Source organism: Xenopus laevis, chromosome 2L (assembly GCF_017654675.1).
Source record: "Xenopus laevis strain J_2021 chromosome 2L, Xenopus_laevis_v10.1, whole genome shotgun sequence".
NCBI classification, from domain to species: Eukaryota; Metazoa; Chordata; class Amphibia; order Anura; family Pipidae; genus Xenopus; species Xenopus laevis.
The window spans coordinates 145,683,309-145,697,272 of NC_054373.1; the positions used below are offsets into that span (position 1 = coordinate 145,683,309).

A 13,964-nucleotide genomic window follows, 5' to 3' on the forward strand; every position below is an offset into this window, starting at 1 on the left:
TTTCAGTCGTCTTAGGAAGTGAAGAAGCTGCTGAGCCTTTTTGGTGATGGAGGCGGTGTTGGTGATCCAGGTGAGGTCATCAGAAATGTGGACTCCCAGGAATTTGGTGTTCTTTACTATCTCTACTGTGGAGCCGTTGATGTTGAGTGGTGTGTGAGCAGCGAGAGTTCTCCTGAAATCGACGATCATCTCTTTCAATTTATCCACATTCAGTGACAGGTTGTTCTCACTGCACCAGACCGCCAGCGGCTGAACCTCATCTCTGTACGCCGACTCGTCGTTGTGGCCGAGGTGCCCCACCACAGATGTGTCATCACCGAACTTGATGATGTGGTTTGAGCTGTGTCTAGCTATGCAGACATGTGTCAGCAATGTGAACAACGGGCTGAGAACACATCCTTGAGGAGCTCCTGTGCTCATTCTGATGGTGCTGGAAACGTTGTTGCTGATACGAACAGACTGAGGCCTCTCTGACAGAAAGTCCGAGATCCAATTGCACAAAGAGGTACTCAAGCCCAGCTCGCTTAGTTTCCCACTTAGCTTTTGAGGGATGATGGTATTGAATGCTGAGCTAAAGTCTATAAACAGCATTCTCACATACCGTATATACCCGAGTATAAGCCGAGTTTTTCAGCATCCAAAATGTCCTGAAAAAGTCTACCTCGGCTTATACTCGGGTCAGCGGTACCCGACCCGAGTAGCTGAGATTGCAGTCACTTTTAATCATTCCTATACCAACAGTACACTTGGGGAGAGACTGCAATATCCCGCAATGCCCTCTGTTGGTTATAGGAAAGAATAACAGTGCACCCTCTGTTGGTTATATGAAAGAATAACAGTGACTGCAATATCACACAGCGCCATCTGTTGGTTGTATGAAAGAATAACAGTACCTGCAATATCACACAGCGCCATCTGTTGGTTGTATGAAAGAATAACAGTGACTGCAATATCAAACAGCGCCATCTGTTGGTTGTATGAAAGAATAACAGTGACTGCAATATCACACAGCGCCATCTGTTGGTTGTACGAAAGAATAACAGTGACTGCAATATCACAGCGCCCTCTGTTGGTTATATGAAAGATTAACAGTGACTGCAATATCACACAAGCGCCATCTGTTGGTTGTATGAAAGAATAACAGTGACTGCAATATCACAGCGCCCTCTGTTGGTTATACGAAAGATTAACAGTGATGGCAATATCAAACAGCACCCTCTGCACATGGTAGTGGGACAGTGGGACAATGCACACAGTAATCCGTTTGGCAATTCTCTGTCACCATCAACTTTGCAAAGAAGTCCGGTTGATCGCTGGGGGGGTCGCTTTGGCAGAATGTGCGCTGCTGGGAGACAGGGCTGTAGTTGTGTCTAGGCTTATACTAGAGTCAATAAGTTTTCCCAGTTTTCGTAGGTATAATTAGGTACCTCGGCTTATACTCGGGTCGGCTTATAATCGAGTATATACGGTAACTGTCTTGGAGCCTTGCATGGCTGCCAGCCTTGACTGTGTTTTGGTGGATACTTAGAACTAAATATGGAGCGCTGAACGGAATCTCGTGCTTTGAATGGCCTGGTTCTGGCACAAAAAAACTTGTCCCCTGTGAAAGGAGGAGCGGTTCTTGCTTTGTGGCAAAAGGGTGCTCTTGCCGTCCGTTGCTTGACTGATAATTTTGTCTAATTCGGGGCTGAATAGTATGCTTCCTTTGAAGGGAATGGTTATGAGAGATTTTTTAAATGATAGGTCTGCAGATGATAGTTTTAGCCAGAGGGAGCACCTGGCAGCTATGGATAGTGTCGAGACACTGCTGGTGAGTTGTGCTGCATCCAGGGTTGCCTCACAGATGTAGGCACTGGCGTCTTTGATCTGGTGAGCCAGTTGTGCCATCTCTTGGCGTGTGGAACCTGACGTTAGGCCGTCTAATAGAGAGTCCGACCATGCATGCACTGCTCTGCTAACCCAGGCAGAACGAACATAGGCCGCAATGCCACACCTGATGCGCTTAAGAAGCAGAGCAGAATTCCTTCTAATTTCTCGTCCATTGCGTCCTTGAAGGAGGACGCATCGGATACTGGTAGGGTGGTATTCTTTGATAGGCGAGACTGGTGCATCTACTGAGGGAGCTGTGGTCCATTTGTCAATTGATGCCTGTGGGAAAGGGTATAGGCGTTGGAACCCTCTGGTAGGCTGGAAACGCTGTTCTGGAGAATCCCACTCTGTTTGGATGATGGAGTCCAGCTGGGTATGAGAAGGGAATACTGGGAACACCTTTTTTTGTCCTTTGAACAGTAGCTGAGCTTGTTCTGGGCTTGCCCCTGGGTCGGTTAGATTTAATTTCTCCAGTACGGAGGAAATAAGGATATCTACTGCCTCAGAGGAGGAATGACGGGATTCGGCTTCTAACTGTTCCTGCTCCTCAGATAACTCTCCCTCACTTAGGGAGTTGTCTGGTGCAACAGAGCCTGGTTGGGGGGATGATCGCTCTGCTCCTCAGATGAGGGGGGTGCATGACGCTTGTGAGATTTTTATTGAAAGCGTCTTATTTTTCTATCAGTTTGTTAAGGAAATATGCAAGTCTTGGGATGTTGTCAGACAATTGGACTGTCCAGTCAGCGGGAGCCTGGAAACGTGGGTGCAGTTGCTATGGGGCTAGGCATGTCCCTAGCTGTGTTAGTGGGGCCAGCCAATGGTGCAGTCTCCCCAGTGGCAGAAGTAATTGGAGTGGGTACGGAAGGAGCTTCATTGGGATGGCATTTATTAGAGGTTCTTTGTGCCCCAGTGTTTTTAGCTGTGTTAGGAATTTTAGCTGTGTGGCGGTAACCTTGAGGAACAAAACCTCACCAACCCCTTCAGCCATGTTGCGCCTGGGAACAGAGTGTCGCGAGGAGACAGTTGGTGCTGTGTCCTACCTGCCTGTAGTCTCGTGGCAAGCGCGTGCCGAGGTACAGGCAAAGACCGGAAGAGGGAAGCCGAACTTTGTCGCAGCTGTGCTTCTGCGGTTACCGCAGAGGGACCCTGGGTAAGGATGGTCCCCTATGTGCGGAGGCCAACGGATTTGTGTCAGCTTTACTAGTCCCACTCATCTGTTCAGCAGCTAGGATGATCTGATAATGAACTGAAGTCTGTCTTTGCTTGTGTGACTGTAGGGTGTGTGATTGGCTCTCCCCCTGCTACAGTGATTCTGGCAGAGACTGTTAGGACACACCCACTCCTCATTTGAAACCTGGACAGAGGCCATAGCAGATCTATAGGGAGCTCCAATAAAAGGGGCCGTAAAGAAAAGATTAAATTTTAAGGCCAATGTAAAAACAGCACCTTCATATTATTCATAATTGCCTACAACATAGGGAATTTTTTGTTATAGGTCTCATTTAACATACTGTATCCTGTCCAGAGTCTTAATAGTGCACCTCCTCAGTTACCTTAAACAATCCTCTACCAATCAATACAGAATAACTAGTTTAACTTACTTTTAATTTCTTTGCTGCCTCCAGTTTGGCTTCTTGATTTCTAGCCTTGAAAATAAAAAAATATTTTTGTGAATAAGACTAATTATAATATAATTTTGTGAACACTAGTATACATGTCTCCTACAAGATCTGACAAGAAGCAGAATGACATTTAAATGGCCATTGGAGTGTGTAAAATAAATACAAAAGAATCAGTTTTATTTATCATCTGTAACTACTATGCAGCCACAACCTCATCATAAAAAAGAAACTATCAAAAATCTGACTTTAATATTTGTATGGGGAACAAGCCTCACCTTTCGCCTCATTTTCTTCTTTAACTTACACAGTTGCACTTTTTCAGAATCACTCAGTATATCTGAAAAAGGAATAAAAACAAGTATTATATAAATACAATTTTTGCTGAGGATTCTTGCTTCCCAACCCTTAAACACTGCAGACATATAACAGCAAAGTAAAACAGTTCACAGAAGAAAAAGCCTTACCCTAAAGACTCTTGTTTTAATTGGCCTTTATCTTGAACTATAAAAATGCATATTATCTGGTGTCTGGTATTTATTTATTTTATTCTCTGAAACATCAACCCCTGATATCCTTTTCTTTCCATTGATATCGACTCATGTTCCAAGGTAAGCCCTTGCAACAAAAGAAGCAAGCAAAATCCTCTAGCACATTAACAATAAATGTATAATTAGATGCTAAGTTTGTTTATTGCTAAGTGTCCTCATGTCAGTGTCCTCAAATGCTGTGCCCCATCTTATCACAGGCCAATCAGAATGAAAGTGATTCAATAAACCTGGTATGTTAGAGCTATGTTACGTCAGTGGTAGAAATGATAAACTACTGGTTATGCTTGCAGCAAGTATTCACCTTGATTTTCCAACTTCCGTAAGAGTTTAGCATCTGCCTTACTTAACAGGTCAATCATTTTAACTTTTGGAGGTCTCCCTCGTCCTCTCTTTGCCTTCTGCTCCTTTGCTTTTGCCTTTTCCAAGTTACGAGGACGCCCTCTTTTTCCAGTGATGGCTATGATTCGGGAGGGAATTTCCTCAGAATTGAGCAATACCCACTGAAGACCCTACAATAGAATTAAAATTACAAAAGGATATACATTTAAAAGAGGTTTGTTTTTTCCCATAGTCATACAGCTGTTAGATCTAAGCAACTTTAAAAAACTTTAAAAGTTTACTATTTCTGTCCCTGGTGTTTTTCAGGCTGCCAGTTCAGAATGGTTACAATTTGCTACATTAGTTGATACATTTCTCAGCAGCATATGTAAGTTATTAGCAACAATTGTATCAATTACAAAAGCTGCCTTTGTTGAAACTCAGGGATTCTGCTCAGCAGGGCCAAAGATAAAAATGTATCGGCTTATGTAACAATTTAAAACAGTTTCCAGAGCTGGAGACCCCCCCCCCCCCCGAACTGCTTTAGAAAAGCATAAGGCGAAAAATGAAGCCTCAATATTACAGAATCAGTCACAAAAAGAAAATAGAAAGTCATTTAAAAAAAGGTCTGTATTTCTGGTGAACTAGTTGAAAACAACTTAAGTGCAGCCTTCACTACTTCTGGACTGTTGATGGCCACTTCAGACCAGATGAACTTTTCTAGGACTGTCCCTCTGTGAGAAGTTGCTTTAGCCTTTTGGTTGTCACTGTGCCGACTACAAAGTCGCAGTGACTCTCCTCTATATTTTGTTCAATATTTCAGGTTTATACAGTGTCGGACTGGGACACCAGGGGCCCACCCAAAAACAAACCAGGGGCACTATTATTCTTCCTCTCCTCACTCAACCTCTATTCTCCTAGTCTCGTTTTTTTACATACTATAATCTATAATTCTATCTATTTAGCCTCTTTGTTCTCATAGAAATATCGAATGGCCATGAAATAAGCCAAATTTTTAGCAGTATGAGGGCCACCGACACCTGGGCCCACCGGACTTTTCCGGGTATCCTGGTGGGCCAGTCCATCACTGGGTTTATACATTGAAATAACTCACTTCTGCTGTATTACGCTCTTCATAAAAGTCCCCAACAGGCATCCTAGGACTGAAGCTGAAGTGTTCTCTACGCACGAATGGGCCTGCATTCTTAGACAGATACTATATAGAAAAGACATTGGAAATAAATTATATTTAAACATAGATAAAAGTTGATTCGTTAATTTCAGTCCTGTGAGTGTGGTTCATTTTTTGTACAGTATCTATGATGTTATCCAACGGCACCTAGGCAGTTGCGGATTCTTGGTTTCTGAGTGCAACAGCCCAGACTGTGAATTTATATATAAAACATACATATATAAAAACAGTGCCCCAAATAACCTAAAAGAAACATGACTGTAGAGCGGTACAATATGGACCCGTCAAACTGCAACACCTGCTGCAATGGGAGCAGGTTTTAGAATTTCAGCACAAAAATCTATACTCTTCCAGTTATTTGTACTTATGAATATTTAAAGAAAGTAAATGGAACGCTTAAGCTAAACTTTGCATAATCAAAAGCAAAGCCAAAAAAAGGAACCTTATTGCACAATTTTTTTATATAGGAAGCAGCAATTCTATTTGTGTGGTTTACTTTATAGGAGGCAATGTACTCTGTTTCAGCAAACATACAATGGACAAGAAAAAAAAAAAAAAAAAGTTTACCGACATGGTCTCAAGAAATTTCCAGAAAAATGAATGAACGGCGGTGGGATGGAATCTACTGCCTTATCACATCCCAGAGAAAATGTTTTTTTCTTGGAACACCGTCATATAACAGAAGCATTGGGGCTGCCAGCAGGTTAGAGGGTGGAAGGCAGGGCTCTCTTTATATTTGTCAAGTTGTAGGCTGAACTCTTACACACATCACAACCCTTCCATTTAGTTATATTTACACCATTTTTTACCTTGATAACCTCAGGGAACTGCTTCATTCTCTTGCCACAAGGAGCATAGTACCAGGTCTCTCCTTGCCAGCGGTGGCTGCCTTTCTTTATCCTCACTTCCCGCCTCCACCTACATTAAAAGCAGATTACAAGCTCAATTCTCAATTCAAAATTTATTCAGTGAACAGCCTCTTTGAAACCTTTAGCTACCTGTCACTCTGGTTGTTAAAAGGTCAATCGTAAGATGCAGCATCCCTATAATCACTTAGAAATCCTTCTGATCCTATAACCCACTCTGCCCCCTCCCTCAGGAATTTGCGTTGGCTGTTGACTTATGAGAATGCTCAGTTCTTCTCAGCTCACTAAACACACCCTAAAGTCTAACAGCCAATGAAGGGATAGCATTGTTGGTTTCCACAGAAACTACCTTTCTGATGCTATTTTTTCTCCTAACCAGCTCTCCTGAGCTCAGCTTAACCATTACAGTGCTCAACCCCAGCAGAACTTTTTATCAAAGTATGTTGTGTCTGTGTAAACCTGCATTCTGCATTGCATGAACTATACAGCATACATGTTCGGATTGCGGATGTCAATGTTATTGATGATGTGTCAGAGGGAAAATGGCTTCCGGGTAAAAGCTGATATTAGTTTTGGGAAAATGTGATGGCCCTGGCAAATGGAGGGGGTATATACAGTACAAATGATGTGGCTTGGGTGGGGAAGATATGTCCAACTTATATAATCGTGGTAGGAAAATATAGGCTTTACATGTCCTTTAAACGGTTTACATGGATGTTTACCTTAAAATTCAGTTTTAGCATGTTAGGGCAATGGCACAAGGGGGGGAGGTTTGTTGCTCATAGAAATTCTGAGATACCCACAGGTAATAAATCTCCCAAAAACGTATTTCCCTTTACTTACAACTGAATCAGCAATATATTGTTTTACATGCGGCAATCAGACGTTTTCACTGAAAATGCAGAAGGCATTTTTCGGCATTTTACATGTGGCAATTCAAATGTAGGTAAAGGAAAGGCATTTTTAGATTTGTTGTAAAACAGTGCGGGATGTAGCAGTAAATGGCTTAAACTTACCCATGCTGTAATGGGAAACACACTTGTTCTGGAGTAGCGATCCTCCTTCTAGAAATTGTACCTGAAAAAAAGGCAAATTCTTTTCAGGCTTTCAAACAAAAGCAAAACTACATTTATACAGAATGGAGGCATGCTATCTAACACAGTGGAAGAATGTATGATTTGGAAAGACCTCCAAAATGTATACATACAAAAGATGGAAAGAAGATTCGCTACTAAGTCCATGTATATACCATAATTTAATACATCCTGTATTTGCAATGTACCGACATTTCCAAATCACGCATCTACTGCACACACCCCATTCACTTCAACATGTACCCACTAAATTTTTTTAGAACTTTTTAAAGAATTATCTTTTCACCCTGTGTCCTGTCACTAGTTTTTAGCTGCCTGGACAGCCATCTGCTTTGGTTTGTTTGCGTTTGGAGTTCAGCCAAAGGAAACAAGTTAATTTCAGAGGATAAAAAGTATATTTTACCCTCATGGTAAAGAGCACAAACTGGTGGCATTTTAGTTACTAGCAATTTAATTTTCTCTTAGACTAGAGATGCCTCATTAAAAGATGAAATTACTCAGAAACCAAACAGTGTATTTTTCTCTTTCATTTTTTCATTTTTAAATACTTGTTTCAGTCAATGTTGTTTCTTTAGATCTTGGGTTCTGTTTCAATACACTACTGGTCATCTTTATTTGCTGTGACTGTTCACTGAATGCTTTAACAAGCATGTACATGCTATGAAGTATCAGTGAACTAAGCTTCATTTTTTACACTGTATACAGCAGTGGCTACATTTATGCTTCGACCAGGTTAAAGTCATGGGCGGCTGTGATATTTTACACAGATGGCCTTATGGCATGTGCAGTAAATGGCATTAGTTCAAATCAAATGAAAATACATTGCTCCTAGCTTTCATCTAATACAAAGAAAATATTTTCAAATAAAATGCTTCTGCCTGCACGTGTCTTTGTGCCACTTTCTAAATCTCCGTCATGTAAGCTACAGACTACTTGAACGAACATCACTGTTAAGTATGGATATACATGCATGTGGCTTTACTAAATCAAAGCAACAGCTGATCTGGCACACTGGGGCCCTTTAACGTTAAAGATTTTTTTTCCCCAAAAGAGAGTTATAAATGAAAAACAAATGACAAAAAATAAAAAGCGTGAACTTCCTATTTAAATATAATTATCTGCATGCCACTATTCAGCACATAATACAAAAGCAGAACGGTTAAATAGTGCACCAGTCTCCTTTATTTGCTCAAACTATCATATTCTACCTACACAATGGCTACAATGCAGTCAGTTACATTAGTCAATCGTGATCAAATACTTCATGCTTTTACCCTTTACTTCGCCGGGTTCCAGTTCTTCCTCCTCATGTTCAGCAGCAACACAGGGCTCTGGACTTGTGTTTTCTATAGTCATTTCATCCTGAGATACATTCTCTGGTCCCGAAACTGGTTCCTCAGCTTTGCTGCCTTCGGGATCCTCGCCCATCTCAGAAGCACTTTCTGTTAAAAACAACCACCAGGATTGCATTTCAATTGCAAAAAGTAGTAACCGTTATGTTTTCTGGGGGGTTATGCAACAAGAGGCACTAAGTTTGCCCAGGAGCAGTAACTCATAGCAACTGATCATCAGGTAGCATTTACTGATTACCAGTTTAAAAGCAAGCTCCTAATTGGTTGCTATGGGTTACTGCTCCTGGGCAAACTTAGTGCCTATTATTACATATGGGGGTAAGGGTTTTATTTCCAGTAGTGAAGAATAGCATTCATCAATTTTACACCAGTTAAGTCATGTGCAGCCAAGAGGTAATACAGCCTGCTTGAACAAGGCTGAAACTATAAATCAGGTTTTAGTCTTCGTCAACAGGTATGCAAATAAAGTATAAGGTAAGTTTGCCAGTAGATAAGAGGACCTTTCTATACAGGACCTCTTGAAAGTCCCATGTATTCAAGTTTGGGATGCACCGAATCCAGGATCTGGTTCAGGATTCATCCAAATCTAAGTGCCTGGCCAAACCAAATTCTTAAAAATACTTGACTTAACCCTTCCTTGCCCTAATTTGCATATGTAAATAAGGGTTCAGCTTTGGTTCGGGATTTAGCCGAATCTTTCATGAAGCATTCAGCCAAATCCCAAACTTGCGAATTTGGTGCATCAACTACTTCAAACACAAATTTGCCGGAACTTTAGTTGCTTTGTAAAAGTACTCTATACTAGGCGAGAAAGAGACTAAATCATAGCAGTATGTTTCCTTTTGTTGTGGCTGCCCAGTTGCAGGAGGACAAAGCGTGCAAATGCAAAACATGCTCCATGCGCAAATATTTAAAACCCCAGAATTGAATGAATTAAAAACAGTACAAGATGTATTAAAACAAAGTCATTTGATATATGTAAATATACCTTGCATTACAGAATCTCCAAGAACTGGGGATGCAGACGATGCATTAAATAGGACTGAGGAATCATTTGTGTCTTCAGCCACAAGAGGAAAGGCAGCAGAAAGAGAGTATGTTGGGCAATCCAAGCTTGAGGTGTCCAACTGTGGATCCTTTTGTTTTGTACTTCCTACTTCCAATTCCTCTAGATCATACATGGTGCTGCTTATTGGATCTATAAGAAGTAAACATGACAAAACGTACTAAAATTTTAAAAAGAGATACAGGTACATTGAACCGCTGCATACTTCTCAGTCATCCTGAGAACTAGTAGCATTGGCATAAAATGTGTGTCCATGTACTTCCTGTGTCCATGTACTTCCTGCTCAAAATTCTAATGTATAGCAGCTAAGTTTTGCAAGTAATTCATATCTAGGGAAGCACCGAATCCAGGATTCGGTTTGGGATTCGGCCTTTTTCAGCAGGATTCAGCCGAACCAAATCCGAATCTTAATTTGCATATGCAAATTAGGGGCGGGCAGGGATATGGCGTGACCTTTTGTCACAAAACAAAGAAGTAAAAAATGTTTTCCCCTTCCCAACGCTAATTTGCATATGCAAATTAGGATTTGGTTCGGTATTTGGCCAAATCTTTTATGAAGGATTCGGCTGAATCCAAAATAGTGGATTCGGTGCATCCCTATTCATATCCAACAAGATATAGACCATTATAGGAGCACAGGAGCTATACATGCAAAAGGGAAGTGGTATTTTACCCACCATGTTTTTAGAAATATACATTTATTTTTGCACCAAATTTTGCGCTTGTTTTGGGGTAAAGTTAAGTAAATAAGAATTTTCAAAAACTATTTTTTGGTCAAAACTCTTAATTTCTAATTGGGAATAATCCAAACTCGTTTTAGATTTTAATTTTAATTCAAATTTGAAAATCGAGATTTATCAAGCCTTGACTCTTAGAACAATTCGAATTCGGTTATTCGCCACCTAAAAGCTTGCCGAAGTCCATGAACAGAATAAATCAATGGGAGAGCTCCAGTGATCCTTATGAAGATTTTAAAAGCCTTCCTGGCAGTTTTTATCTGAGAAAAAACATGATTCGAGTTTAGTCAAATGAGATTCAAATTCAATTCGAGTTTTCTGGTCAGCAATATTCGTTCGAGTTTTGGATATTCAAAGTTTTTGAATTTCGGGTATATTCAAATTTATTAGAGTTAAAAGAAATAAATAAATAAGGCTCATGAAATCGAAATTAGAACTTTGATAAATGGGCCTCTCCGTGTGTTTATAAATGTGCTTAAAATTGCTACAAGTTACTCTTCAGTATCCCTTCAACTCATCAATCCGCTCACTTGCAATCCTGGAATTTGTAGAACAACCACTGACAAGTTGCAAACTATGTAGCAGCGGTACAACATTGTCACTGTCATAACTGCTATACTACAAGTAGAGTGCTTTCCTTTAGGTGATCATCCCCACAAGTGTTGAACATGCATTGCATTACTAAGCTTTAACAGTACACAAACTGCAGTGCCCAACCATGCTCCATGTTTGTCCAGGATCCTTCTATCACTTGGCTGCCTTAAGATGCTGTTAACTTCAGCTCACATGCTAGAATTTACAGTACATTTAAGATGTGAATTTACTAGATGGAAGCATAGGCCCTCAAATGTTTAGGTTAGTCAAATCCTGTCAACAAGCCACCCAGATGCCTTGTCTTGGGCAAGAGCATTAGTGCCACCCATAGAATATCAAAAGTTACCTTGAATGAGATCTGCTCCAAAAGGTTCCAGGGAATCTTCATTAAGAAGATGGGAGTCCCCAAGCTGGGATGGAAGCTGGGATGGGTCATCTAGATTGCTAACATCAGGAGGGAGCAGTGGGTTGGGTGTCGACTGAATAACAGGGTCTAGGACAGATTCCTTGTATTCACAAATGTTAAGATCTGTCCATCAAAATCAGAGAGAATAGGGTGGATAAGACACAGTAAAAAGTACAATGAAAGCTACATCCTAAATCCCTGACCTAAATATTCTGCTGTAAAAGGTTAAATTATGAATCAGCAGATAACTAGACAATGTTCAGCGCGACCATATGAAGGAGAACAAAACTAGCACCAACATTGTCAAGATGAAGTACAGGTATGGGACTTGTTATCTAGATTTCTCAATTTCCAGGGGTTTTCCGGATAAGGGATCTCAAGTCTGAGAAACATAAAATAAGCCCAATAGGATTGTTTTGCCTGCAGTAAGGATGAATTATATCTTAGCGAAGATAAAATACACACTCCTGTTTTATTTTTTAGCAGAAAATAATTTTTAAAAACATGAATTATTTGATTAAAATGGAGTCTATGAGAAATGGCCTTCCTGTAATTCAGAACTTAATAAATAACAGGTTTCTGAATAACAGATCACATACATGTAAGACAATTACGCATAATTTCCTTCCACTTGCCCAAGGTGCAACGAATATCTGGATTCAATATTGCTCAACACGGATTATTTTAATTAACTGTGACATAAGGCAACTTCCCACAATAGCATCCCAACACCATTTAAAACAGGACTCTGACTCACTGTGCGATTTCTAAGTTATTTTGGTGCCTCAAATTTTGTATCCAATACGTATATACAGCAGTAACCGGCACTAAGAAGAGGGTTGCAGTTACAACTACATGTAGGGACTATTTTAAATGCTGGTGTCCATGGGAGGCATCACATGATTCCCTGAAACTTGTGTATTATAATAAATAAAGTACCCCCTGTTGCAAAATATGAGGATATTAGAAGTCACCTCGGAGTTCCATGACCTGTATAAAAACAGGCCTTGTGCTCTTATATGGTCATGGAACTCCTCAGTAACTTATGATATACTTATATCTTACAATAGGGGTACTTTATTCACTATATTAAAAGTCAGAGGAGTTCCATGATCATATAAAGGCATAATCACCTCATATTTTACAACAGAGTGCACATTATTTATTATACACAAGTTACAGTAAGTCACGTGACAAATTACATCATTGAGAATCATTTATAAGAATATAATTTACAGGGTATTCATGGCTCTGGTCTATTATAAAGGGATAAACAATGGTTCGTGTCCATCCTACATATCTTTAAATGCTACATTGTTTAAGCAATGAAAATCTTTCTTCCCCGCGAACCCGAATCTAAATTTGCATATGCACATTAGGGGCGGGGAGGGAACTGGCGTGACTGTTACAAAACGAGGTAGTAAAAAAATGTTCCCCTTCCCACCCCTAATTTGTATATGCAAATAAGGATTCGGTTTGGTATTCGGTCTAATCTTTCACGAAGGATTCGGCCGAATCCAAAATAGTGGATTCTGTGCATTCCTACAGGAAACCTAAGCTCTACTATTATAAAAAGTAATTTTATAGCATTTTCTATATTATCAGATTGGCTCTTTCCCTATAAATCTAAACTAACATATGTTATATGCATATGTGATATAAAGTGGGACAAATGCATACCTGTCTGTGTATCAGATGGCTCTAATGCCTCTGCCAGTTCAGGTGTGTGATTACGCTCCTCAGTGGCGCCTGCCTCATTTTCCTCTACTGTTCTCTCTTTGACCAGGTTGTCCCCAGAAACAGACTGCATGTTGGAAGCCGAGACAGAAACAGGAAGGGATGCTTCATAGAAGCCATAATGTGCCCCATTAGCTGCAGTTACCATCTTGACATTAGCCTCATTAGGACTGCACACGCTGTGGCTGCTGACATTGAAGGAAGCTGTTTGGTTTGATGTACAGTTTCCCAATGTCTCCTGTGGGCTTCTTTTAATGGAAGGTCCATTAGTTATTGGACAGGTTGAGCCATTCACTAAGAACTGATTGGATACATGAGAATCCTTATGAACGGAGGACTTGGGCTTTTTCCAGAGGTAGTCGAAGTTATTGGATGCAGAATTATGGGTGATGTGTTCATTTGATAATAATGTTCCATGAGCATTGTTAGACAAGGAGGGAGAGATTAGACCATTGACTGGTAGGTCATAGTTCAGCACTAGAAATAAGAAATATTGAAAACCCATTACAAACATTTGAAAAAATAGATTAAAAAAAATACAAATCAATAAGGAATGTGCCTTT

The 13,964-nt window shown here is 40.3% G+C and overlaps 1 protein-coding gene across 2 annotated transcripts in view; it reads right to left on the reverse strand.

Annotated features, from left to right (window-relative positions):
* The window catches only part of baz2a.L (bromodomain adjacent to zinc finger domain 2A L homeolog), a 62,101-nt gene that overhangs the window by 23,146 nt on the left and 24,991 nt on the right, over positions 1-13,964 (reverse strand). For both annotated transcript variants that reach the window (XM_018244899.2, NM_001089298.1), the window contains 10 exon segments: positions 13,345-13,878; positions 11,605-11,787; positions 9,850-10,059; positions 8,784-8,951; positions 7,432-7,492; positions 6,359-6,467; positions 5,472-5,573; positions 4,341-4,548; positions 3,767-3,828; positions 3,471-3,515 (listed from right to left, as the gene is read on the reverse strand). In XM_018244899.2, the coding sequence (XP_018100388.1) occupies positions 3,471-3,515; positions 3,767-3,828; positions 4,341-4,548; positions 5,472-5,573; positions 6,359-6,467; positions 7,432-7,492; positions 8,784-8,951; positions 9,850-10,059; positions 11,605-11,787; positions 13,345-13,878 (1,682 nt within the window).